This window comes from Phytophthora cinnamomi (genome assembly GCF_018691715.1).
Source record: "Phytophthora cinnamomi strain GKB4 chromosome Unknown Contig2, whole genome shotgun sequence".
In the NCBI taxonomy this organism is placed as follows: domain Eukaryota; phylum Oomycota; class Peronosporomycetes; order Peronosporales; family Peronosporaceae; genus Phytophthora; species Phytophthora cinnamomi.
This window is the reverse complement of record NW_027150935.1, coordinates 117,373-145,120: the sequence shown is the minus strand read 5'-3', so window position 1 is coordinate 145,120 and position 27,748 is coordinate 117,373. Positions and strand designations below refer to the sequence as shown.

At 54.3% G+C, this 27,748-nt stretch overlaps 5 protein-coding genes across 5 annotated transcripts; 3 read left to right on the top strand and 2 right to left on the bottom strand.

Moving 5' to 3' along the window:
• Positions 1–75: 75 nt before the first annotated feature.
• On the top strand, positions 76–2,229 carry IUM83_12192 (Cyst germination specific acidic repeat protein; the record flags this gene model as incomplete). Its single annotated transcript, XM_067936799.1, has 1 exon — positions 76–2,229. One exon carries the CDS (start codon positions 76–78, stop codon positions 2,227–2,229), a length of 2,154 nt encoding a protein of 717 aa, XP_067800098.1.
• Positions 2,230–4,445: 2,216 nt separating this feature from the next.
• IUM83_12191 (Cysteine-rich protein) lies at positions 4,446–5,291 on the top strand (the record flags this gene model as incomplete). Its single annotated transcript, XM_067936798.1, has 1 exon — positions 4,446–5,291. One exon carries the CDS (start codon positions 4,446–4,448, stop codon positions 5,289–5,291), a length of 846 nt encoding a protein of 281 aa, XP_067800099.1.
• Positions 5,292–5,728: 437 nt separating this feature from the next.
• IUM83_12190 (serine/threonine-protein kinase drkB) lies at positions 5,729–7,540 on the bottom strand (the record flags this gene model as incomplete). The annotated part of the gene is made up of 1 exon (XM_067936797.1): positions 5,729–7,540. The coding sequence occupies one exon, from the start codon at positions 7,538–7,540 to the stop codon at positions 5,729–5,731; it is 1,812 nt and encodes a 603-aa protein (XP_067800226.1).
• A 907-nt stretch (positions 7,541–8,447) lies between these two features.
• IUM83_12189 (Beta-glucan synthesis-associated protein SKN1) lies at positions 8,448–23,041 on the top strand (the record flags this gene model as incomplete). Its single annotated transcript, XM_067936796.1, has 5 exons — positions 8,448–9,009; positions 9,072–9,886; positions 9,956–10,203; positions 22,805–22,876; positions 22,945–23,041. 5 exons carry the CDS (start codon positions 8,448–8,450, stop codon positions 23,039–23,041), a joined length of 1,794 nt encoding a protein of 597 aa, XP_067800120.1.
• Positions 23,042–26,473: 3,432 nt separating this feature from the next.
• Positions 26,474–27,299, bottom strand: IUM83_12188 (Family 3 glycoside hydrolase; the record flags this gene model as incomplete). The annotated part of the gene is made up of 2 exons (XM_067936795.1): positions 26,474–26,884; positions 27,018–27,299. 2 exons carry the CDS (start codon positions 27,297–27,299, stop codon positions 26,474–26,476), a joined length of 693 nt encoding a protein of 230 aa, XP_067800119.1.
• Between the last annotated feature and the right edge of the window lie 449 nt (positions 27,300–27,748).

Here is a 27,748-nt window from a genome sequence, read left to right as displayed (position 1 = left end):
AACGCAGCGCCGACGAACTCTCATTCCCCAATTTCCCCTTTGGCGACGACATCGACCTTCCCTTCAATTCGACCGATGTCCTCGATAAAGCCTGCTGCTGCGGTCCTCGCCGGCATCATCGCCGTAGGGCTCGCATCTGCCGACGTCCCGATCTCCGTGCAGTACGATGCTACCTACGCGCTGCCCGAGTCTCGCGGCTTTCCGTGTTCCGGTGACGGTGTGGAACCCGTTGGTCGCACGTGCCCCAAGGCTGGCGACGTTGCCATCGCCGACTGCCACCCGTACCTGCTGTCTTACAACGGAGGTGGGTGCGTGGCTCCCGTGGATGCCGAATGTGTTCACGTGAATGAGGACACGTGGGGCTGCGCGTTCCCGACGACGGGGTACACTTCTGCTGCTGAAGCTGAGACCATTGGCTCGTACGACGGAGAGAGCTCTGGATGGGGAACCAGTTACGGCGAAGGTGTCCAAGCTGGCGACGAGGAAGCTGGGTACGCTGCATACGGCCAACAAATCGGCTACGACACGACCGCGGATGCGCCTCTCACTGTCAAGTGCGAGGTTGATACGGATGAAACTACTGGTGACTATTCTCCAACGCCCGCGCCCACGGGCACTACCGAGTCGACGGAGGGCGGAGACTACTACGACACCACCCCGACACCAGCACCGACCGGTACTGAGGACTACTACTACTCCCCTGCCCAGAGTGGCGAGTCGAGCGTGGACTATGGCACAACCGAGACTACCCAGAACTCTGGCGACTACACCACCGTCACCACTGAGACCACGGAGGGCGGTGAAACTACTGTGACCTACGGCTCGGCAGGCACCGGAAGTGCTGCGTACACGACTGAGATGACTACTACCGGAGGTGGCAAGGCTTATGTCGACTACGGGACGTCCAGCACTGGAAGCGCGACTTACACTACCGGGTCGTCGGCGACTGAAGACTGCAGCACCGGAAGTGCAACCTACACGACTCAATCAACCAGTGAGGAAGGAAGCCAAACCACCGAGGACTACACCACTGGCAGCGCCACCTACACCACTCAGTCGTCCACCGAAGGAGGCAAAACGACCGTGGATTACAGAACCTCAGGCACCGGAAGCGCGACCTACACGTCTGCGTCAACTAGCGCGGAAGGAAGCCAAACCACCGAGGACTACAGCACTGGCAGCGCCACCTACACGACTGGCGAATCATCTACTGGAAGCAAGGCGACTGTGGACTATGAGACCTCAAGCACCGGAAGTTCTACCTACACGACCGGTTCAACCAGTACGGAAGGCAGCACTGACAGTGCTACCTACACGACCAGTGTTTCAGAGGGTGAGCAAACAGCGGTGGACTACAGTACTGGTTCGTCGGGAAGTGGCAAGACCGAAGGTGGAAAGACGACAATTGACTATGGCTCCAGCACTTCCGGCACCGACAAGTCGACCAGTGCGTCTAAGGGCAGCCAGACGACGGAAGACTATGGCACCAGCTCGACAGGATCGGCTGTGACTCAAGGTAGCAACTCTGAAGAGGGCTGTGGATCTACCTCAGCGAGTGAGGGTAGCAAGACGACCACCAACTACGAAACCAGCACGTCAGGAGCGGACGAGACTACCCCAGCCACTGAAGGCAGCTACACCAAGGGGGGAAAGATGGAGGCTGACTATGGCACCACTGAGGGCTCTAAAGAAACTACGCCCGAAAGCACTGCGGCCCCCAAGGGATATCCTGCTCAGGAATCTACGGAGGCACCCGAAGGCACCGATGCTCCGAAGGGATACCCTGCTCACGAGTCCACAGAGGCACCTGAAGGAACTGACGCCCCAAAAGGATACCCGACACCTACAGAGGCACCGGAGAGCACTGAGGCCCCAAAGGGATACCCGGCGGCCACGGAGGCACCTGAAGAAACTGAGGCCCCGAAGGGATATCCGGTATCCACGGAGGCGCCTGAAGGTACTAATGCGCCGAAGGGATACCCCACTCACGAATCTACGGAGGCACCTGATGGGACTAATGCACCGAAGGGATACCAATCGACGAAAGCACCTGCAGGCACCGATGCCCCCAAGGGATACGCAGCTACGGAGGCGCCGGCAGGAACGGATGCCCCGAAGGGCTACCCTACTCAAGGATCTACGAATGCACCTTCCAAGTACTCGAAGATCCCGGGGGGAACTGAGGAACCAGCACAAACCACGCAACCACCTATGGTCACTGTGTTCTAAATGCTAGAGACCGCAGTACTGTTGGGCGTTCGTGGCAACGCTCCTTCACGCAAACCAATTCTTTGACAACAAGTGCCAGTCACTGAGTCGACTCAAGCAGCCAGGATTTCCAGCTTTGCGGCGTTCATACGCGGTGAACCGGTTGCCTTGTATATATATTTTTTTCAAGACCAAGCTCATTGTTTTTGACAGCACTATACATACGTACATGTGGGCCTTCAGTTCGTGTTGATAACTCAATAACACATTCACGTCACTTCAAAGTACGTTCATCCATCGCAAATACCGCAGTAGCCAGATTTCTAGCCACGTCGGATAGTAATTGGCGGTGGCAACTTCGCCCGAATTGTCCAGCCTTCTCCCCAGGCAGGAAATTTTTTTCTACGGCCAGACCATCGCCGAGCGATAAAAATTGCCGACAGCGTGAAACCTACGATGAAAACGAAATACGACACGCATTTTATTATCATCTGATCTGTTTCCCACCTCGATACGTGAATTTCGACGAACGTATGCCTCACTGCACCATTTATTGATACTACACTGTACTTGTTATTGCGAGCCCCACTCCAGCCAGCGAGCTCCCGACACACGGAGAAGAGCAGCGTTTTTTTTTTCACGTTGAAGAGAGCGGCATACAACTTAGTAGTTGCTGCGGAAATATGAACGAACAGCTAACCTTTCTTGAAAATGACTTAATCAGATATTGATAGCACTAAGAAGACCGACGTCCTTGGTCTTAAGTCTGCGGTCGATTGCATAACCGAAAAGGAAGGGGAAGCACGCAAACAGGTTTGGAACGAATCGTGCACAGATATCTCCGTATCAGCGTCGCTATCCAGGTGCATGCTTACAACTCAGCCACCGCAACACGCATAGAGCCGCGCACAAATATTCATGGGTGCGTCGTGTCAGTCCGCGATGCTTCCTCCGGAACGCGGCCGAAGGCCGGTGAGCCTTCCCCACCGAATTACTCCAGGACATTATATTGCCTAAAGCTCGATGAGTCGCTCGGTTCCCCGTTCAGGCGGGCGCTACCAACGCGCGAGCTTTTGTGGTGGTGCTGCAGCATCCGCTGCGAGCTCCACAAGTTGGAGGCGCCGGAAACCAGCTCAACTGGTCCGTAGGTTCTTGAGGAGCTGTAAGACAAAAGGGAGACGTCTCCATCTGTGTAAAAATCACCAACCAGGACACATGTGCAACACTGATGCGGCCTCAAAAAGTGCTGGCCTGAATCAATGCCATCGGGACCCGATTCGGCGGTGCCCCCACATGATATGGCGTGCACTGCGCACGACGCTAGCGAACGTTACAGCTCGCTGCACCTTCACCATCGCCGGCGGAAATTTGAACTTGCCGAGCCAAACTTCGAGTGTCAATCAGCATTCCTGAGGAATTTCCTGGGGGGCTTTCGGAATGCTTTGAAGCGCATGCGTCAGCGACGCTCGTGCCACGGTGCCAAGCGTGTCTCCGCCCAACTTTGATTGATGTGCAGGTGCATTGTGACCCTCAACTTGGCGGTAAAATCGTCCATCGACGTGAGTCGTGAGAGATACCAGACCTAAGATTGCAGAGACTCTTTCAGCGCGGAGCTCTTGAAGGTCATGCCTGCTGATAGCATAGCTAACGCCGCGAAGGTCACCGAGAAGCTTCCTCTGCAGCAGGAGCTCTGGGTCGCCACGCCGGACTCGTCAGAGACCGGCCTGTGGCACCCACACTGCAACGCTCTTCCCCGATCTCAATGTAAAAGTGTCGAAATGTGCCCGTAAAATAGTGAAAAGGTTCCTCTCGCTTTGCCTCGCGAGGCGCAGGAAACACTCAGCCGCACAAGTCCGGGGAACGCGCAGGATCCTCCGCACGCTTTGCCGCTCCATTCCTATCGCCCGCACAGCAAAAACACCCAAACAGCAAAAAAAGATTCAGATCCCAACTCCGCAACTTTCCCCCACCACATACAAAAGTCCACACTAAAATCTCCGTAAAACGTTCCGCGTATCACCCACATCCGGCAACAAAGCAGAAAAGACATAGAGTCGGTCCAGAGGCCACGCACCCAGCTGGCGGCAAAGTGCAACCAGTCACAAGCTCAGGCTCGGGCTCGGGCTTGGGCTCAGGCTCGGGCTCGTGCCCCCTCCACCAAAATGCTCATTCCTCGATTCGACGCCAGCCGAGCGCAAGTCTCCACTGCTGTCAGTACTAGTGTACCCTACTCTACGATGGCCTTCACGTCCGTGCTCCAGCTGGCGGCCCTGCTGGCGCTGAGCGCCGCTTCCCCCGGCGCGCTGGCCGCCAGCGACGAGAGCGGCAGCCTGACGATGGCCGTGGGCACGAACGGCACGACGGTGCAGGCCGAGGGCGGCACGACGGAGTTCGAGGGCACGGAGTACAACCCGAGCAAGTGCGTGCTGCAGTTCCTGAGCCTCGAGTGCAACGACAACTGCGCCGAGCTGAACGGCTACGAGCTCGAGTGCGTGTCCAAGGGCAAGCAGGACGGCAAGGAGAAGAAGATGTGCGAGTGCAAGGCCGAGGACGCCAACGTGTGCCAGAACTCGGTGAGCCCGAACGCCACGTCCGGCTCGGTGCCGCAGTTCGGCGAGTGCAGCGACCAGCTGCAGTGCGTCGACTCGTACGGCTACATCGCCACGTCCACGGAGGAGGGCCCGATCTGCGCCGAGAAGCTCCACTGCGTGCAGGAGGTCAACACGACGGCCACGGAGCCCGCCTCCATCTGCCACACGTGCATGTCGTGCATCGCCCAGAACGACGCCGCCGACAAGCAGCTCGCGGGCGTCAAGCGCTTCAACTGCTCGGCCATCTGCCCGCAGGAGATCCTCGACACGGTGGCCGAGCGCAACGCCGCCGGCGTCGGCATCGCCGACTCGTACTCGCTCACGGCGTCGTCCGCTGGCTCGGCCCAGTCCAACTCCACCTCCACCTCGTCGAGCAGTGGCAAGAGCAGCGGCGCTGCTGGCTCCAGCGCCGCCTCGGCTGTTCCCCAGGCCAACATCGCCGCCATCGTGTCGGCTATCGTCGCTATGGCTCTCGTGGTTGCCATGAACTAAGCCCGAGAGGAGAGTAGAAAGAGAGGAGAGGGGAGTAGTAAGAGAGAGAGAGAAGCTACCGGCTAAACCGCGTCCGGTATTATGTTATCAAAAAGCACAAGCACGCTTTCGCTACGTGGAAGGCATTTTCGTGTCCAGGTCGTATCGTTGCAGTTTCGAGGTGATCGTGTATGCTGAACTTTTTTGAGAAGAGGATGCCCATCATGGCGCGAATGGTTTCCAAATGAGACCCAGCGACGGTAGTCCTTGTTGCATCTGGTTCCAGTGCTGTGAAGACTAAGAACTTGCTACTGGAGGGCTGGAACCACAGATGAGGTTTCAAGAGCAAGGTAATCCTTGTTGATATATTTCAAAAACTAATGCGTGGAGGACAGCTAGAGCATTTGATACGGCAAACACGCAGAGGGGATACACTTAGCGCGCACAGATCAAGCCGATCACGACACGTGGAGATCGCCCAGCCGACGCGTAATGTCGTTGAACACGTAGCGCACGCATCGGTCCTTGGTGCGCTCATACTCTGTCGCCTGCAGGCCGATGCGCCGCGACACGGCGCGTCTTGCTTCCTCCGCGTCGGAGGAGCTGGGCATCATTGTCGCGTCCTTCGCTTTGTCCAGAGGACAGTAGCCCTTGATGGACACATGTCGGACGGACAGCATGCCAGTGCCAGGCTCGCGCCGAATTACCATGCCGCCGCATACATTACGGCGGATCGTCCTGGAACCGGTGTCCACTGGCATCGGGTGCAGCGAGTCGTCGTCCACGTAGTCCCACAAGATCATACCCTCGTCCTTGCTGCGTGACTCGCGGGTGAGCACTCGGGCCTCCACCTTGATATCGTCAGCTTCACGCGTTTCGTCCACGATCTCCAGAATCGGCTCCATCGAGGCGGCCAGGTCCGTGTAGAACACGCGCGACTTGGTCACTCCATCCTCCTCGTCTTGGTACACCTCGTCCACGGAGCGAGATTGGTACACAGAGCCCGGATAGTACACGCCGATGGACCTCATGCTCGTGAACACCAGGTCCGTCAGAGTGTCCAGCGTGCACTCGGGCGACTCGCGGAACAGGAACACGGACGAAAACTCCTTGATCACACGGCCGTCGCCGGCATCGTCCGTGTTGCAGTCGCCATTCGGTTGTCCGAAGAGCTCCCGCATCACGACGTCCGTGTACCCGCCGTCCAGCTCCAGGGCGTCCCTCGTCCCGTCGTGCAGCATCTTGACCTTGCCCGAGAACACCCGGCCCGTGGCCAGCAGTCTCTGGGTGTCCTCCTCCGTGTCCTTGAGCACGAGCTTGTTGGCCAGCTCCATCTTGCTCTGCGGGAAGTGGGCCACGTACTCCTTCCTCCGGGCCAGCGCGTCCCTGGACGCCAGCGCCGTGTACGAGTGCACCCAGTCGTGGAACTCCATGGTGCGGGCGTGGGGCATGCCGCTGCCGCCCATGAGCGCGCGCATGCCGCCCAGGAAGGCCGTCTGCTGGAACAGCGCCTGCTTGAGCACCTGGTTCTTGTGCTCGGCCTGCTTCCGCTTGCGGCGCTGGGTCATGGCCTCCTCCTCGTAGGCCACGAGCTGGTCGTTGTCGGCCAGCTGCGCCCTCCGCTGCGCGCGCAGCTGGGCCAGCTGGGCCGAGAGCCGCCCCATGTCGGCCTGCAGCGACTCCACGAGGCACTTCTTCTTCTCGCGGTGGCGCTGCACGCTGGAGGCGATCTGGGACCTGCGGCGCTGCTTCTTCTGCTCCTCCAGCGTGAGCGGCTCCTTCTTGACGCCGGCGTCGGCCACTTTCCTGCCCCTGCCGCGTCCTCTGGGCGCCTTCTTGGCTGTCTGCGTCTTGGCCACGCCCACGCTGCTGCTGGAGCTGCTGTAGCCCGCGGGCAGCGCGCCGGCGAAGGGCGAGGCCGGCGACGCCTCGCTCTGCCGCAGCTGCGCGCTCTGCGCCGAGTTCGGGGCCGCGCTGGGGCTCAGACCGACGCCCGGCAGCGCGCTCAGCGCCTCGTCGATCAGCAGGTCGCTCAGGATCTCCCAGTCGCGGTCCAGAGGCGGCGCAGCGGCCGACAGTCGCGCCGACGCGTCGTCGGACGCGGGCGACGCCGCGCCTTCGCTGCTGCAGGCGGACGGCGAGCTCCAGGCCTGCGAGGCGGACGGAGGGGGAGGAGACGCGCACGTGTAGGCCGGAGCGAAGGAGAAGCTGCGCGGGGGAGACGCAGCGGCGCCCACCGCCGCCTCGGGCAGCGCGAACAAGCTCTCCATTACGGCGAAATGAGCTCCTGGGAGCAGATCGACGAATGACTTGGACTTTGTATGTGGAGGAGCTCTATGTCGCCGTTGAACCTGCGACGGCGAGGAGGTCCAGCTGAGACGGGTGAATCACGGTCGCAGAGAGTTTGTATGTGGATGGATGGGCGGGGAAAGATGACTGTGGAAGCTGAATATGGAGCGGAATTTATATGATGGAGGATGAAGGGTTTTAACATTCGGACGTAAGCGGGGAGCGGACGAGGACGAGGACGAGCCAGTCGCAGTGGGCGCGTGATCAACTGAACTTGGACTACGCGCCGTCGGGTGGGCATGTCTCCACTTGGCGTAAGGCGTCTGAAGGCGGTGGACTCCACGGACAGAGGCAATCGCATTCCACACGTGCTTGCTGCCGCTCCGTCGTGGCACATAAAGAGAGGACGGAAACTGTATTGTGGGTACAATGGACACCGCTGGACAGGATCGAGGGCGGCATACTGTGCTGAGGCGCGGTTGTGGCATTGTCTTCGAAGTGGTCATGTATGGAGATTGCGGGACGTCGGGCAACCTGACTGGTGAAAGGATTTCCAGCGACCAAAGCTGCAGGCTTCGAACTCCGAAATTGCCTGCAGCTTTGGTCGCTGGATATCCTTTCACCAGGCGGGATTACACGACGCCCGGCGACTAGATCCGGTTTCTGGCGCATCGAGTAATCTGTGCATCGAGTAATCTCCAGCTAGAGAAATGGGGCTCCTGTTCTCACGGTGTTCGCATGAAAGCCTGCAGCGTAGACGTTTGCTGAGTGCTGCCACTTGAAAATTCGCTGTCTTTGGCTCTTTGATAAGCTGTTTCTACTACAATGAGGCTCCAGCGCGAATCGTTGTTAGTTCTGCTTTGGGTAGCCATCGCCGTCACAAGCGCTTTGGGCAAGAACAACACCTTGTCGGGGAGGACGTTTCCGACCAAGTCGGGCATCAAGCCGTGGGTCGACCCAGACACGCCGACAGACCGGCGGACGTACACGAGCTCCCGTGGCAGACAATGGGATCTCGTCATGAGTGATGAGTTTAACGTGGCGAACCGCAGTTTCCGACCTGGCGATGACCACATGTGGACGTCGCTGGAAAAACCCGACGGGGTCAACGGAGCTTTAGAGCTGTATTCCCACAACATGACCTCCACCAAGTGTGACGACGACGGCACCTGCTACTTCTACATCAAGTCTGTGGACGAAGTCAACGTGATTCACGTCTACAACATGTACACGCACCCTCCCGGCTTCACCGACGCCAACTTCTTCTATCGCTCAGCAATGGTCCAGTCGTGGAATAAATTTTGCTACCAAGGAGGAATGCTTGAGGTGAGGGCTCAGCTCCCTGGGGCCGTGTCAAAGGCGTCGGGCAACCCCGACCTCGCCCTTGGGAAGTCAGGCAAGGTTGCCACCTCCAATTACTATCCGACCTGGCCAGGAATCTGGATGATGGGTAAGTTTTTCTTTTTGTTTGAGATGACAATGCTTGGATTACTTAGCATAATATGTTACCAGGAAACCTAGGGCGCGCTATCTTCTCGGCGTCGACCAACCGCATGTGGCCATTCTCATACAACAAGTGTGATCCTGATGTCTTCAATTCGAGCAACCAACGCATCAGTGCCTGCGATGCAAATCCAGGATACGGCCTCAACCCGAACCAAGGTCGCGGTGCGCCGGAGATCGACGTGCTGGAAGGTGGCGGCCTTGCCATATCCTCTTCCCTCCAGATTGCCCCTGGCATGCCCGACGACTATCGCCTGATTTCAGCGAACACCTCGACGGGGGACTACTACTCTTGCTTTTACAGCTACGGGTGCCAAACCCCTGGCGCGAACAATATCGACGTTCCAACAGCCTACTACCAACGACAGCGCGGTCACAAGTCGTGGTACCAAGGCCTTCGTTACGCTTCCAACAACGAATGCATGCAAAGCAGCAGTTTGAAGCAGAGTTACAACACAATTGCCTCGTCGATGAAGGCTGGCATTACGGAGAATTCGTGCTCTCTCCAGACCTGCCCGGCTTCCTTTGATGTGCACACGGACGTCAGTCTCATCGACGGAACCGAAAATGATCACTGGGGGATCAATTCGAATGGAACTTGCTTCCCTGTGATCAACTCGTACATGGGTGCTTACCTGTGTGACCCCGACAACACGAACTCGAAGTGTGCGAGTCCTCGGAGTTCTTCAACGCCCAAGTCGAGCGCCATGAGCCCATTTAACTACCAGATGGACGCCATCTCGTCCAACTGGCCGATACACCTCGGCGCATACGTGGATTTTGTCGTCTATCAACTTGAATGGGTTACTGGAAAGAAGGGCTATGTGCGTTGGATGCTTCACGGGAGCCCGCTTTTTGAGGTTTCGACCACTTCTATCATTGATGTGCCACAGAACGCTGGCAAAACCAATCCGGAAAAGTTGATGCTGGAGGAACCCATGTATGTGATTTTCAACGTGGCGCTCTCTGCTACCTGGGGCGCGAAACCTCCCAACCCTGGACAGGAATGCCGTGGCGACGGCAAAGATGAAGCAGTGAACAAAATTTGTGACTCCTTCCCGATGTTCATGAAAGTTGACTATATCCGACTGTACCAGGATCATGGGGACGGCCTTGACGCGGATAATTACATGCAGGTTGGGTGCGATCCAAAAAGTCATCCGACCAAGAAGTGGATCGAAGGGCACATCGACGAGTACGAGGACAACGACAACAAGTGGAAGGAAGTAGCAGGAAAGGCTTTCTGTAACACGAGTGATGACTGCACGATTGGTGGCCATTTTGGAACGACGGCTTTGAAAACGGGCAAATGTCGGAGCTCGCGCTGCGTGTGCTCACACCCGAGTTCATGGGGTGGGCCACGCTGTACCACGGCGGTATCAAGTTCTTCAAACTCTAGCGGAAGTTATTTTTCACGCCACTCATACGGTCCGCCGACTGGGCTTTCAATTGCGGTGGCCGTGGTGGTGTTCGTATTGTCCTGTGTTTCTGTATACACCAACATGGCAAGAGAAAAGATGATGGCGGTCGAGAGAGAAAACGCTGTGAAGTCGACTGAGAAATCGGTTGGGGATGCGAGCAGCAATAGCACCGCAGTGCAGCACAGCCAGCACCTAGCGCAAGAATCGCAGAGCCACAATAGCAACGAGTTGCAGCTGAAAGACAACTACCGTCAGAACTTCGTGTAGTTCCCGATAAAATTTTCTGGTCATGGATCGACTTTTTCCTGTATCAAAGCGGACAATCATTAACAAAGTAGGGTGTCGTACCGTGAACTTCGAGCCAAATGAATGTGGATAGCAAAGCCTGCATGTACAGATTGCACGATGCTAAGGTATGAGTGCGGTTTAATCCTGAGTGCCAAGAAGACGAATCCTGAGTGGATTTCCAATAAGTGTACTTGCACCGAGCTTCCATTAGATTTATGCTCAACTATGTCTTTATTCAAAAGTTGGCCGGGTCAAATTCTAGGTCACACCATTTATTGGTACGCTGCCACAACCCGCTCAAACGTTTGACGTGGGAGGCGGCGAAATGATTTGCACGAAGACGGCAGCGCTCTTATCGAGTTTACAACTTAGAGAGGTCAGTTGAAGCCCTAGCAGTATATCTCCGTGATCACTACCCTCAGCTTTGGATGTAATTCTTCGCGTTTCCACGATAGCTAAACGTGTGATGAACTCCCCGCTCAGAATTCCTCTATTTGAAATGTGTCCACTAAGAATTCATCGAAATCGACGCGGAATTCAACTTGTTCCCTAAGGTGTTACTAATCTAACATCATTCGAATGCTGTTTGTCAATCGTTTTAGGGCGGGTCATACGTCCTAGACACACTAAAGGCTGCACGATCTGCGGGAGCTCCAACTCCAGTGCGGCAAGCGGCGCCTTCACCAACAGCGCCACGCCCGACGAGTACCTGCACTTCAGCGACGCACTACACCAACTAAACCGGCTCAAACTAAACACGCACTGCGTGTCCGTCTTCAGGGTTTCCTGGTCTATTTCAATGCAGTGTTTTTCTGCGTCTCGTGCTATCGCTTCGAGCTCACACTCCTGGTGGCGACTTATAATTTATGAGGCATTATATATTTGATTCACCTTGTGCTAACGCCAAAAATGACAGAACGGTGTGTGTGTGGGGGGGGGCAACGGATTAATTGCGTAATCGTAACACGTAACTCGACTTTCAGCCTGCATGATGCCGACCCAGCAACTTCAACAACATCGGCAGGAAGTTTGCCGGCTGGTGCGGAATAGCTTACATCACCATCCAGCTTCGGACAGCGAGCTGGGGCCATATCGGTCTACACCAAGTTCGCCCGTCACGGACGAGCGACTAAATCCGACTGACGCGTCATGTACTTAACACTAGCAGTTGGCCACGACTGACTGTTTTTTGTTTTTTCTCTGGAATAGCCTTGAGGCTAGCGTTCGCACAGACATTGGCTTTATTGCAACCGCTAGTGTTTGCAAACTGTTTGCTAGTGTGTTGCAAATCTGGCGAACTAGGCCCCGCCACATCTCTCGCTGCCAACACAACCGCTCGTCCCTTGAAGCTTTGTGTCTACGAAGACAGTCTTTCGTGGCGGTGTGCTGCAAGAAACCCGAGAACTCTCGTTGGGGCTGGCGTTCATCCGGCACCGCTTCGACGTGTTTCCGAGCGACAAAGTACACACAAATGTGCAGCAACGGAAGCACATGCATGGCTACTCAGTAGGTAGCGAGTGCGTTCAAATGGGTTCTCGGCGATGCAGATTTCTTGTTATCAAGCTGAATTGGAGCTTTTCAGCGAGGTTGGTCGTCATAGTACTGGCTGGGCCACGGCGACACGGAGTTTCCTCTGTTGGCCCCAATCGGTACTTGTCTTTTCACGGCTCCGACATCACCGGCGACAGCGCAGTGTGTGTGGAGTGCGTTCGCGTTTGTTTGGTCCAATCGACGGAAGCGGTTGTCAACAGGAAAGGTGGAACAACTCGTATTCCCCTACATGGATATCGCTCTCCTGGGCACGAACGATCCCACCGACTACATGCGGCGTATTGGCGAAAACTTGGAAGATGGCGGCGGTTGTCGATAAAGTAGGCTCTTGTCGACTTCAAAATGCTTTTGCGGAGAGGAAAACAAGGAAGGACTTACTGCATGGGGGATGCAGGTGGACTCTCATGTGTCCAAGAAATTCAAGCACGCACGAGTATGAGCTTCAGGGGCGTTATTAACTGAGGCAGATCGTGATACCAAGGCCCAATTGTGCAAGAAACAGACGAGTACATGTGTCCGATCTACAGTTCTGATGAGAATGAAATTCACTGGTTCACCTGATTTTTTCAGTTGTCATTTTCCGGTTACTTCTCACCTCTCAAGCCCCCCCCCTACTTCTCTCCCTCATTGCGCTCGCGCGCGCTCAAGCATGGGCCTGGATAGCGATGCTGCGTCAGATGAGCAGACGCTCTTTGGTGGTGATAGTGACCTCGTCAACGAGTGGCGGCATTCAGAGGACGAACTCTTTCCCTGGAGTGACAGCGCTTCGGAAGAAGAGTTCATACTAGATAGCGCGTGAAATGATGGCGGTACTGGGATCTGCATCGAGGGAACTCAACGACACAATTCCGGCTTTGCCTCCGTGATACCGTGAGGCCCTGGTCCAAGTGAAGAACGTGTTCCAAGCTGGGCAATTTCAAGCCTTTCAATTGGCTAACAGTTTTGGTACACTATACTCATTTGGACCAGGAACACAACTTCCTGGAACGCCAACACGACGTTTGCCAGCCAGAGAATTTTTGTGCTAGCAATATGGATAGTGAAACTGCTGCAATATGTGCAATTGTTATTGCCTGTGCCGCTGCTGCTACCATCTCGGTTGCGGACCAGCGCAGCCTTCGTGGGATCTAACGCACACCTCAACATTTAGCTCGACGACCTTCGAGCAGGCTTTGCATGCCACCCATACACACAGGCACAAGAAGCTGTGGTGTGGCAAGGCTTCATTTCTGTTTATCTACAGAGCAATCTACAGTGTAACCACTCGCCATCCCGAACCAACGCCAAGCACAAGCTAATCAAGGGTGTCGCCTTGACGATGATGTACTTAGCTCAGGGCGGCACGATGGACGGTAGCCGTGGTGGTTGGCGGTGCACACTTGGACTAGCCACAGCACATGTGCCAGTCGTGACCAAGAATATCAACTATTCACCTAACCCTCGTTTCATTGGCACACGTTCTTCACTTGGACCAGGGCCTGAAACGGTATCACCGAGAGGAATCTTATCAAAAGTATCACTAACGTGTTTTTGAGTTTTTTTGTAATTGGCCTTGAAAGTTGGTGAGTGGTGAGGAGTCCAGTTTTCTAGGAGCTGAGAAAACAAGCAAAAACAAAACGAACTCCTGCGAAAGCATGTCTGACAGCAGCAACGAAGACTGGATTGATGACCCAGGAGGCGGCAGCAGCTCGAGCGAAGACGGAACCGCGCCTCCCGAAAGAGTTGGTGACGCTCCTCCTATCCCGGAGGGCGGTCTTCTTCTTGAGGAGCTGATAGACGTCGCTGCTCACGTGAAGAAAGTGGAAGCTGTTGCATGCTGTACGAAACATTGCTTCACAGGAAAACGAGATGCTGCAATCAGTTTCTTCATGTGATTGTCAAGGATGACCAGGAGCGTGCGCCAGGTGTCGTTGTTGACTGCTCTGGGGATGTCGGCAGCATTCGCCAGCAAAGACTACAGCGAGAGTGAGCGCGAACGCTTCTCGTATTATTTACCATTTATTGGTAAGGTGTGCAAGTTTGCGTTTGAAAATGCCTATGGCGTCAGTCATAGGACGCTTCACATCTATCGCAAAAGGCTGAGAGAAGGCTGGATTTCCGCGAAGGAGCATGGAAACAGCGAGAACAAGCATGCGGCAGTAATTGACGAAGACTTGCTTGCGGCTTGGTTTGAATCGATAGCAGAATTATTCGGAGAAGTTGTTCCTGTTCGCGTGCAGAGGTGTAACGGGGTTACACGTACAAGTGGCTGCAAGCCACTTGTGAATTTAACAGATAGGTTATCTGTTAAACGTTTTGGATACTTCCTCACATTGGTGTAAGACACACCGATGGATACATTGAAGTGGACCACCACAGTGAGTGGTCCACACATACCCAAAAGATCTTATTGGTAGAAAGCAGCATCTTTCTACCAATCAGAGACATGCATATTAGCGGGGCTCTGACAGCCAGCCGCTGCCAACCCTTTCATAGATGATAAACAGTTTTTAGCAGATTTTAGAGGAAGATCAATTTACAAACAATACAGTTCTCAATTTACCTAAACTAGCTACTTGGAGTCCTGTCTAAGTTAACTTATATTTGTGTATTCAAATATAATTAACCTAAGTAATTACTAAGTACTTACGCTTCCTCATACACGTTGCGCAACGTGTAAGCTAAAGTAGTGAGTCAAGTTAGACCCACTACACCTGGTAGCACTTTGTAGTCCGTCCAACGACCGACTGCTTGACGTTCGTACGCGGTGTACGAACGCGGAGCCGAGAACCACATGAGCACGGAGGTGCCCATGGAGAGCTCCAACACGCCTGCAACGCATGTTGCACGCGCTGACTGCCCCCACCTGTCTGACCCAGAGTGGGAGGCCCTCCAACGACTGTCAACAGTCATTGGAGAAGCGGCGATAGCTACAATGCTGCGTACACTATCGCCGACGGAGCAACATGGTGTTGCTCTGGGGTTCATCATGAAGGAGCAGCGTGACGCTGCTTCCTCAGTGACGGCGTCGTCAGGGACGACACCGCGTGCTCAACCATTAAGTTGAGCGTAAGCAATTACGTGGGAAGAGAGGGCGAGCCTCTCCTCCGATGGCTTGTCGAACTCGAGACAGCCATAGCGGCTCGACGCATCGTCGACCCGCTGTCGAAGGTCGCGTTCGCCATGTCCTGCCTTGGCGGACGCGCAAGGAGTTGGGCGTATGGACGCCGACTCTCCGATCCTACGTGCTTCAGCACGTACGAAGTGTTCAAAGAGGAGCTCAAACAAGCGTTTGAGCCCCCGCAAAACGAGTTCCGGTCGAGGGCGGAGTTCCTCGACCTTCAGCAGGGTAAGCATGACGTCCATTCTTACGCGCAGCGCGCACGATATTTGGTATCAAATATCGTGACTAACTCCGATTGACGAGGCGACCAAGGTCGTCACGTTCATGAAAGGAGCTTAGAGATGGGCCTGTGAAGACCTATCTCTTCCGAGAGTACCCGAGTACTCTCGAAGCTGCGATCACTCTTGCCATGCAAGAAGAGTTTAGCCTGCGGCAGGCTAAACTGCATGTGAACGTGCCGAGGCCGCAACCACGCCCGGTAGCGAGGACGGGAGGTCCGGAACCAATGGACCTCTCGAGCGCAACAACTGCTGGTTACCAGCAGCAGGGAGGTAACGTGCGATGCTTCCGTTGCGGAAGGATCGGTCACTTTGCACGGGAGTGCACAGCTCCCATGCCCCCTGGAGGTGGCCGTCGTGGCGATGGTAGGCATCGCCGCGGACCAGCAAAAAACGCGAACATCCAGTAGGCGCGGGGCGCCCTACTGGTAATGCAGTCGCGCGTGCCGACATCGGGCACGCGACACTGAGGACTGCAGCCCCCAGTGAGACCAGCTCTCACTGCAAGAAACAAGATGACAGGCCGAACCTAGTCATCTTGGAGGTTTACTCGAAGAGAGCGAGTGACTCTCTTCGAGCTTTGGTAGATTCAGGCGCGTCGAACAACTTTGTTCGACTACGAAGCCTGCCGAGACTTGACTTCGAGGAGGTAGATACACCTCGAAGTCTTCTGGAGGTACGACTGGCAACAGGTGCCATCGTGAAGACCGAGAAGCGCGTCGTGAACGTGCGCTTCTCGTACAAACAACGAGTGTTTGTCGAACACTTTATCGTCCTGGACCTGGACGATAAGTTCGACGTAGTAATGGGCATGCCGTGGCTTGCACGGCATGACCCGGTGATAGACTGGAAGAAGCGCACGCTCGTGCGCTTCGGACGCGACAGCGGAACAGAGAGCGATGGCCCTGTTACCGCAGCGCGCGCACCAGCAGGTGCGCGCGGCTCACCAGTCGAGACAGCGCTTTATGCTGCTGTCCCGGAGTGCCCAAGAAGTGCGCGAGGGCGCGCACAAGTGAGACCCACGTCGGTAATGCTGCAGACGTCGGAAGAAAAAGATGTGTTGGTTCCGGGAACCAACACCCACGTTCAAGCGTGTAAGGGACAGTCCCTGACCCGAAGCGGTCAGGTCGACAACGACGCATCGGCTCCGGGAGCCGACACACCCTCGGTCATGAGGGGCTCCGCCAATGAATGGCGTCGAGGTGACGAAGGCGTGTCAACTCCGGGAGTTGACGCTGCAAACAGTGCGGACGGTTGCAAACGTACCGCACTGACGCAATTTGCATGCTGTCGTGCAGCCGGGCTGCACGACGAAGCGCCATGCGATCAAGCCGGGCTTGATATCGCGCGCCCGCAGACAGGGTCCGCCGGCGAACGACAGTCCACGGCCGGGCCTGGACCAGAAGAACAACTGTGCGGAGCCGGGCTCCGCACAACAAGAAGACGGCGCAAGCGGAAAACGCTGCGCAAGTCTCGGTCCGGGACCGAGACGCAACAAGAGCAGTCTGCTGGGCAGACTGCGGCGGTGACGCCGAATGTCAAGACGCTAAGCGTCTTGACGCGCACCGATACTGGATTCCAGTATCGTGACATGGAACTCGCTAGTCCTCCGACGACGGCGTCGGAGTTGACTTCGCTTCCAGCCATGAGCTGGAATCGCTTCACGCGCGACTTGCACGATGGACGCATCGAGCAAGTCTGCGTTCTTTCGGACAGCGAAAGAACGGAGAGCGAGAGCGAAGAGCTGAGGCAGCTCTTCATGGGAAGTACCACTGAGAGTGAAGACACTCTCAGTGCGAAGACGAAGCGAGAGCGCTTCGAGGAACAAGGTTGGGACTCGCTGAAGTCGAGTCCCTATTACGAATTGTTGAGGGAGTACAAAGACGTACTCCCGGAAGACATTCCTGCGGAGCTTCCGCAGGATAAGGGCATTCAGCACGAGATTGATCTCGTGCCGGGCACGAAGTACTGTGTCACGCGGCAGTGGCCACTGCCGCGAGAGCAAGTGAAAGCGATCGACGACTTCTTTGAAAGTCGTCGTAAAGCAGGACAAGTGCGGGAATCAAAGTCCCCGCACAGTGCTCCGACGTTCTGTGTCAAGAAGCCACAGGGCGGATGGCGCATCGTTCATGCCTACAACAAGCTGAACGATGCGACGGTACCGGCGCAGACGCCGATACCGCGAAAAGATGTTATCATCGATTCGATGGCCGGGAGCACCGTTTACAGTGCTCTCGACTTGCGAGATGGATTTTATCAAATCCTAATGCGTGAGAGCGATATCCCTCTCACGGCAGTGAGCACGCCAAGCGGCATGCTCTGGGAATGGCTAGTAATGCCACAGGGGCTTAAAAATGCCCCTGCGACTTTCAACAGGTGCGTGACGCACTTGTTGCGATCGGTGAGCGACTTCGCACCGAGCTACTTCGATGATGTATTCATCCACAGCCGGGCTGTGGACGGAAATACCGACGTAGAGATGCACAGGGTGCATCTCCGGAAGCTACTTGAGCTTATGCGAAAGCATAAGCTCTACGCGAACCTGAAGAAGTGTATCTTCGGGGCGAGCGAGATACCCGTCCTCGGGTGTCTCGTAGGGAAGAATGGTGTTCGCCCTGACCCAGAAAAGGTCAGAGTGATTAACGAATGGCCAACGCCTTCAAGTGTCAAGGAACTGAGGCAGTTCCTTGGCTTGGCCACGTACTTGTGCAAGTACGTGGAGGATTGTGCGGGCAAGATCCGCCCGCTGTCACAGCTTCTTAAGAAAGAAGCTGTGTGGAATTGGGCACCCGATTGCCAAAAGGCATTCGATGCAGTCAAGCGGGGCTTGACTGAGGCGCCGAGCTTGGCAGTGGCTGACCAAGATCGCCATTTCACGTAGTGTGTGACGCATCCGATTTCGCGATCGGATGCGCGTTAATGCAGCACGATCACGAGGGCCGTGATCGTGTCGTCTACTACCAATCGCGTCAGCTGAAGCCAGCTGAGCGCAACTATCCGGTGCATGACAAGGAACTCCTTGCCATGAAGTATGCACTCGCAAAGTTCCGAGTGTACTTGTTTGGGAGTAGACCATTTGTGGTCTACACCGACCATGCTTCACTGCGCACCGCAGTGAAGTCGCCACACATTTCACAAAGAATGGCGAGATGGCTCTCATTCTTTGCGGAGTATAACTTCCGGGTCGAATACAAACCCGGAAGATTGAACGTGGTGGCCGACGCGTTATCACGTCGGCCGGACTATGCAGAAGCTGTTGACGTCAATGCCATTGACGCCATGCGATCGAGCAAACCCACATCATCTCTGTTGGATGATGTGAAGGCCGCGTACGCGCACGACGCGGACGCGAAGCTCTTGCTGGCTTATGGCACAGCGCCTTCTGACAAGTCCCGTCAGAAGCTGCCCAAGCACCTTCGAGCGCGTGCACACCGTTTTCGTGTGCACGAAGGACTGCTACTTTACAACGCAGTCGACGACAACGCGGATCGCGTTGTCGTGCCAAATGACCATGACCTGCGACTCAGGATCATGTACGAGTATCATGATGCCCCGACTGCGGGACATCTCGGACGTGAGAAGACTTACGTCCTTCTCACGCGCGACTTCTACTGGCACCACCAGCATAAGTGGGTGCGCAAGTACATCCGTGCTTGCGAGGTATGCCAACGCGTGAAGCCTGCGCCATTCGCGCAAGCTCCACTGCAATCACTACCGACTCCGTCGGAGTGTTGGAAGTCCATGTCTTTGGACTTCATCTTTGGTCTTCCCCCGGACAGCGGAGGGAACACCGGTGTTGTGGTCTTTGTAGACCGTTTCAGCAAGATGGTACATCTTGCTGCGGTGCCAGCAGAGGTGACCGCGAAGCAGACGGCCCGTCTGCTCGTCGACATGGTGTTCAAACACCATGGCATGCCGTCCGACATCGTGTCGGACAGAGACCCGCGCTTCACAGCGCACCTGTGGCAAGAAGTGTTTACACTTCTTGGGAGCCAGCTTTCCATGTCGACTGCGGATCATCCGCAGACGGACGGTCAAACCAAGCGCGTGAATCGCGTGCTCGTCGATATGTTGAAGAGCTACGCTCACTCGTTCCAATACTGGAGCGAGTGCTTATCGATGGCAGAGTTTGCCATCAATAACTCAGTGCATGCCTCGACCGGGCATACACCGTTCTACGTGAATGCCATGCGGCATCCACGTCTACCGAGTTTACTCGGAGTGATGACTCCCACTTTAAGTGGGGGAGGATCTACGACTGCAATACAGCAGCCGCAGAAAACCGCTGACACTTGCACAGTGTCAGCTGCAACAATGGACAAACCATATGAGTCTGCGCAGGGCGCAGACTCCCCCAACAACATGGCTTAACGACCACGGGTCTGCGCAGGGCGCAGACACCGCAAGAACCACGCAGAGGCCGGGCCTCTAGCGGAGAGCGAGCTGAATGACTTCAGCTCGGATGCAATCAGTTTCATCACCAAAAGACAAGCCGTGATTCGGTTTGTCCAAGACACTATAGCAGCTTCTGTTGATCAACAGAAGCTGAACGCAGACAATGCGGGCAGAGGCAACACAAATGAATTCAAAGTTTGTTCATTAGTTTTGTTAGCTACACAAAACCTGCCTAGACATGCAGTTTCGGATTTCGGAGCAAGCAAGCTTGCTCCGCGCTTCATCGGGCCGTTCACGGTGTTGGCACGGCACGGCAACGCATACACGCTAGACATACCGTCTAGCATGCGCCTCCATCCGACCTTTTACGTCGGACGGCTGAAGCCATACCGGCAGCACGAACCATCTAGCTCGGCTGACCCGAAACTCGGCAGGAGCCGAGGCAGAAGCGGAGGACTTGGCCTCGGCGACGAGCAACCTCTCCTCCAGCGCGCGGACGCGCTGGAGCAACCCCTTCATCTGGGTCCCCAGCTCGACCTGGATGTTCGAGGCGGTCTGCGAGACCGCCGCGACTTGGGCCTTCTGGTTCGCCAGCTCCTGTTTCAGGGCGGCGAACTCAGCGCCCTGAAGACGCTCCACGACGGTCACCCGGTCGTGGAGAGGCGCATACTAGATCAGCCCGGGACTGATCATACCCGGGCGTGTTCCCACCCCCGCCACCGCCGATCCGTGACGCCCGCGGCTCAACCCGCTGGATTGTTGAGCGGATTGTTGACCATAGTATCCCGAGAACGAACCCTCAAGGGGCTCGTTTTCGTATTCGTTGGAGAGGATTTCCTCCCCATCGAGATACATAGGAGCCGCGGAACGTCTTGCTGGAGGACGTTCCGGAAATGGTGAGGGCGTACGAGGAGCAGTACGCGCTGGCGCAGCGGAAGTAACACGAGCGCTGCGATCATCGCTAGCGCCCGAACCCTCACGTGCTAAGAACTTAGCACGGAGCTCTTGAGACTCTCGGGCACACGGAACGACGTGTACCCGTTCAGGTCGCGGTCGCTCAAGCGGACCGCGCCTGGAAAGCACTTCGTGCACTGAAAGCCCTCGGGCACAGCGCACGGCACATTTGCCTCCTCAGCAGCAACGTGGAGTTGCTCCAGCTTTCCACGCTTCGAGTACGTCTCGAAGCGATCACGCGCTTGCTTAATCCGATCACGGTAAGCACTCGGCCTCTTGTTGAAGTTCTCAACAAAGGCATTCCAGCTTTGACAAAGTGCCTGCCATTCGGGCACTTTGCTGCGAGAAGAGGTCTTCTTGCTTTGAAACCATCGGAGCTCATGAAAGAGTCCGATGTAGTAATCGCGCCTTTGATGCGTTTCCGCATCAAAGTGCAGCTCGGCAGCCACAGCGTCATCTTTGATGGCGCTGCATACGTACAGCGGCACCTCATTCGGAGGTACCGAGTTCCCAAATCGGTCCGCGATCTCGGACGCGGACGGCATCCATGGATCGCGCGCTGCAGGCGCAGCGCGCGGAGAGCCTTGAGCTTTAACATCACGCGCTGCAGGTGCAGCGCGCGGAGTACTGAGAGCCCCAGCTGAAGCGAGTGGGGTATCGCTCTCAGTACGCGAACGCTTCGAACTCGAAGCGTCCGATTCGTCCCCTTCACGCGGGCGAACGTTCTTGGCGTGAGGGTCGAGCGATTCGCTCGACACTGAGTCTTTACGCTTTGAGGGCGAGTCCTCCTCGCCCTCCATGTCTTCATCGTCGTCGTCGAAGTCGACGACGTCGCCGTACTTCGCCTTCTGGCGTTCGAAGTAGTCGTCGATGGAGAGATGACTCCCCACCGACTTTGCGGACTTCTTCTGAGGCGCGCTCATCGTTGAATGAGCGCGGGTTTCTTCTCCAAACGCGGAGAATTGACGAACGGTCAATTCCAAAAGATTGACGTGCGGGGACCCCGCGCGTCTAACCTTAAGGGGGGGATGGTGTAACGGGGTTACACGTACAAGTGGCTGCAAGCCACTTGTGAATTTAACAGATAGGTTATCTGTTAAACGTTTTGGATACTTCCTCACATTGGTGTAAGACACACCGATGGATACATTGAAGTGAACCACCACAGTGAGTGGTCCACACATACCCAAAGATCTTATTGGTAGAAAGCAGCATCTTTCTACCAATCAGAGACATGCATATTAGCGGGGCTCTGACAGCCAGCCGCTGCCAACCCTTTCATAGATGATAAACAGTTTTTAGCAGATTTTAGAGGAAGATCAATTTACAAACAATACAGTTCTCATTTTACCTAATCTAAGTCACTTGGAGTCTTATCTGATTTAAATTATATTTGTGTATTCAAATATAATTAACCTAAGTAATTACTAAGTACTTACGCTTCCTCATACACGTTGCGCAACGTGTAAGCTAAAGTAGTGAGTCAAGTTAGACCCACTACAAGAGGAAACCAAAGGGTGAAGCTAAACAGCGTCGCTACTTTTCCTACGCCAACCATACTTTGTTGCCACCAGTTTTCACGTGGGAAATGCTATGTGAAGAGTACAAGAAACACCTTGATGATCTTTATGAAGACACGCCGCGTCCTTCACAAAGTGCATTCTTGCGGATCCTACACAAACGATGCCCGACTATAAGAATCCGCTCCGGTAGAGACCAAGTCTGTGATGTCTGTGCTATTTACCACAACAGGATGGGCGCCGACACGGATGCTATCGAGACAGAGACGTTTGGTGAGCATCACACGACAGCAAAAGCCATGAGGTGAGTAGTGATACTTTTGAATAGTTGCTGACGTATCCTATGCTAATTTTCTACTACGTGTTGACCAGAGTTGCGTATCAACTGGATGTTTGCAAAAGCGACAAAGATAACATTGTTTTGATTATGGACTACGCCCAAAACTTAGCTGGTACTTTTTATCCCTGATCTCGGTTTCGTTATTTGGTGTGTTTTGCGCCAACGACTCCAGTTACAACCACTTCACGTACTCAGAGAGAAAAGGTGGCAAAAGAGCAAACGAGGTAACAAGCATGCTGCATCATACGCTCGATCTCTGTGGAGTTCTTAGCGCTGCCACTGCCGATGTCGTGGAGAAAACTGAATCTCCTGGTCGTGTCACTGTGTGGGCTGACAATTGCGGCGGGCGGAATAAGAATTCTCAAGTGGTATGGTATCTTATGTTTCTAGTTGAATTTGGAGTGCTAAGTGAAGCGCATCCAAAGTTCTTTGCGAAAGGCCATACAAAAAATGCATGTGATCAGGGATTTGGAATTATAAAACGCCACATGAGGCGCAAGTCCTGCTGGACAATACCCACGCTCGAGGAAGCTGTGAACCGGGCCACAGAAAGCGTTAGTGTTGTCAATTTGGAGGAAGAAAAGAACCCGTTCTGGGCATCTAAAGATTTCTTTGCATCGAGGTACAGAAAATTAGTGGGAATTCAACAATACCACATGTTCCGGTTCACTCGGGAAAGACCGGGATATGTGGAGTGCAAGCAGACCCCTACGTCATCTGGCGACTGGATCAAGCTGCACAAAGAAAAAAAACGGTGCCTAGAGTACTTGCTGACTTTTCAAGTGCCTGGAATACCATACCGAAGGCTGAGGTTTTGCCTCTCAACGCAGAAAAAGTTTCAGACATCTACAAGAAAGTGCTGCCCTTTGTTCCAGCTCGATTTCGCGACGATTCGATCTACCAGAAACCGTCTGAGCAGTTGACCGAAACTGCGCTGGAAATAAAGCGTGCAAGACGTAAAAAAGCAGATAAGAAACGGAAGCAGAGAGAAGACGACGACGACGAGGGTAAGCAGGCTATTCTCTAGGACATGGCTACATAATCTGTGATACTTATGTTTTATTGAGAACATTTTCATAAAGTCAATCCAGCATCTCTTAGAAATGTTTTCAGAGTGTTCTGGCTCAATTCGAAGGTTGTTGATTGGTCTATCGGATAGCCCAGGATCTTAGCTTTCTGAAACTACAAAAATTTGTTTTTCGAATTTTTGGTCGTCGGGACTTGTTGCCTCTGGCACTCGGCCATAACTTCGCTTCCTCTTCGAGTTTAGAGGAGCTAAATAGCGCTAGAGGAAGCCAATACGCCGTGCTTCCGCCCTGTGTCCTACGTTGAAAAACCTCAAAAACACGTTAGTGATACTTTTGATAAAATTCCTCGCATATGCTCCTGTCGTGCGACACCTCGTTACTGGCTATTCTGCGCCTGGCCCTGTCCGCAACGATTATGCTCGCAGGGATGATGCTGTACCAAAATCTATCAAACTACCTCTGGTAAGAACGGCCCTCAAGCTCCAGGCGTCAAACCCCACAGCAATTTGGTGTCATGCCTCAAGTAGTGTACTCCGCCAACATGAATCTCACAACACACTAACTAGCTGTAAGTACTGTTTGTAATCGTGTTTTGCTGCTGCCGGTTCGCGTGACGCAACGTCCTTATTTGTCGTGACGGATCGGGCCTCACTCGCCAGTTGTAATTGAGAAGAAGCACGCCGCAGTTGAGTTTTTTATCTTGGGATTTGCTTTTCACGTCCATACGCGGATTTCGCCTGCCGGATGAAAGTCGACGCCACCTCCCTTCTCCATTCAGCGCAATTTGACTCGTCAGTTCTCAAATTCTCCGTACGTGCCACCGACAGGAAGCATGACAAGGTTGTGCGCTTTGCTTGTGAGTGCTGTTGCCCTTCTGGCAACCACCGGCGCGCATTTGACCAAGGCCGCCGATCAAGTTGAGGGCACTGAACTAGCTTCGCTTCATGCTGCACCCTGGTCTCGCTCTCTCAAGCTCGATAACAGCGACAACTTGGCCAAACGCTCGCTGAGGACTGTCGACACGACTGATGCTGCGGGCGAAGAAAGAGGAATTCCGCCTGCTCTTTCTTCCGCTCTCACCAAGTTTAAAGAAAGAGGAATTCAGTCTACTCTTTACTCCGCTCTCAGCAAGTTGATGAAGACGGTCAAACTGAAAAGCTTCTCCAACAAATTGCAGATCAAGGCGTGGCTAAAGGCAGGGATGAACCCCAAGGACGTGTACAGGGAGCTCGGGTACACAGGAAAAGAGCTAGCGCTAGTTGAGTCGCAACCGGGGTTCAAGTTATACCTTGACTTCAGCAAAGCCTGGAGAGAGAAATGAGGTCGTTATCAGTGAGGTTCCACAAAAGCAAATGAAGACTAAAATTCATTTGTTGCGACGAATATCTGCTACGCGCTGCACTCGTTGAGCATGTTTTATCAACTGAGAAGGAGAAGAGGCAAGAAGGTTGAGTTCCTAAGAATTGTACTATGAACAGTACGATGCTGTCCAATTTGTGGGTGCAGATGCAGCTCGATTTATTAGCCGGCCTAAATAGATCGATTTGTCCTTCTATTGACCTCGTTTTATTAAATCGACCTCGATTTATTATAACTGGAGAAGAACGCCAAGTGAAATCGACAAAACGTTTGCGAAGCAATACTAAGTAAGTAATTGTTGCTCACGGAGCTGAATTCACTCTGACCTACGCTGCCAGCGGTGCGTCTAACTGATCATGCAAGAGGCCTGTGCATAAGTTTAGCTTGTACTAATACGTTCTTCGGTCATACACCCGAATCGAACTATCAAGTACTCTTCTACATGTATTATTAATGATACTCTTCACGTAATATGTCAAAAGTAGTAAATAGTTCTACTCGAGACCCACCACCACCGAGGTGCGAGCTAACGATACGACTTCATTCCCGATATATATTTATTAATCACATACCAATCGCCCCCGCCGTCAATTGCGATCACTTGAGGGATTAGTATATCGGAAAATAGAAATAATATCTTTCTTTCTTAGGCGGCTGCAACAGTGTTGCGAAACCCGGGGTGTTTCCAAAAGGAAAAGTTTATTAACCCTTTCGTGAACAGAGTTTATTGACTTGAATCTATATGGTATACAAAATTAACATAATTCCCCATCCAGGCAGCCATTTTGCCCCCCTTCATAAACTACGGTACTCCTTCTCGATGGTGTCTCTAACCCGCTCCCTGTGACCAACTCGTACATGGGTGCTTATCTGTGTGACCCCGACAACACGAACTCGAAGTGTGCGAGTCCTCGGAGTTCTTCAACGCCCAAGTCGAGCGCCATAGCCCATTTAACTACCAGATGGACGCCATCTCGTCCAACTGGCCGATACACCTCGGCGCATAAGGTAAGTCATGAGTTTAAGGCCAATGTACGTATTTAAGGCCGCACATATACATCCAATCGTGAGCTCGGGATAAGAATAGCGCACTTCTGTTGGCTATAATAGGTTTTCATATGTTTTGGAATGGAACCTTCGAAGTCTTATCAACTTCAAGCGCCTTAAGATCTCATTACCAGAGTGGCCGAGGAACGCAAGACCAACACGGTGTCCGAGAAGCGAGAAGCGGTTGCTGTTGTTCACAATAGCCGAACGGGAACAGCACGCTCGTGTTCGTGTGCACGGACCAGCGGTATCCGTTGTTCAGGCTCTCGCTGAACGTCTCGTTGCCGCTGTCCGTGGCCACACGCTCCGGGTAGTCCGGGTTGCTGGTCATGGTCGAGTCCAGGCTCGCCGGGTACGTCACGGACAGGCGGTCTAGAGGCACGCTGTTGCCGAGCAGCAGGTCGGCCGTGGTCCATCCGCCCTCCTGGCTCGGGTACAGCATCTCCAGCACGGCGGCCACGTCGTCCAACCACAGCATCAGCACGAGCTCCGCGTTGTTCAGCACCACGACGATGTTCGGGTTCGCGTCTCGGCGGGGCTGTTAGCGAACGCGAACACGGTGGGCATGTCGACCTCCTTGGCGACATCGACAGCTAGCTGGATGTTGGCCGAGCGCTGCGTAGGGTCACCCAGCTCAGACGCTCGGACGTCGGCTCATCAATGAGACGCACGATGTACGCCTCCAGGTCATCCTCCAGGTACATGTACGACTTGATGATCTCCCAGTTGTCGCGCGTGGCGATCGAGTTACTCCACGGCTTGAAGCCACCGTCGCCATACAGACGGTGGCCTTCGCCAACCTCGGTTCCGTTAATGCTGAACGTGCCGGTAGCGAAGATCGAACCGTAGTCCGGATTCGTGTGGTTCTCCCACTTCGGGATGCACGCGCGAACGAGAAGGTGTAGTAGCCCTCCGTCTCCGCGTGCATTGTCCTTGCCACGTGTACGAGCCAGCGCAGACGAAGTAGTTCAACAAGATATTCTCACGCTACCACCAGCTCGGCAAGGAAGAGAAAGACAACAACCGAAGCCGGCAGAACACTGACACGTGAGATGTTCGACACCAGCCATGCGCCTAGGAAAAGTCGCGGAAGCAACAAATGTCTAAGACGACCAGCAAGACACAAAGCACGCCGACGGACGACGTGTTATACGTAGCCATCCTCTGACAGGTAAGCTGATAGCCTTTATAATTACATAAGGGTCGTCGGTATAGGTTTATACGTCAATAATCGCACTTACCAGAAATTATAGTGTAGTGCCAAGCATGTGTTCGCGCACATACTATTGTGGTTTGCAGATATTTTGTCGCTCGGATTTAGGCTTAGATCGATCTCTGAGATAAAATAATTCGAAGACATAAAAATGCGAGACGGTAGTAAATCGACCTCCAGCCGTAGGTA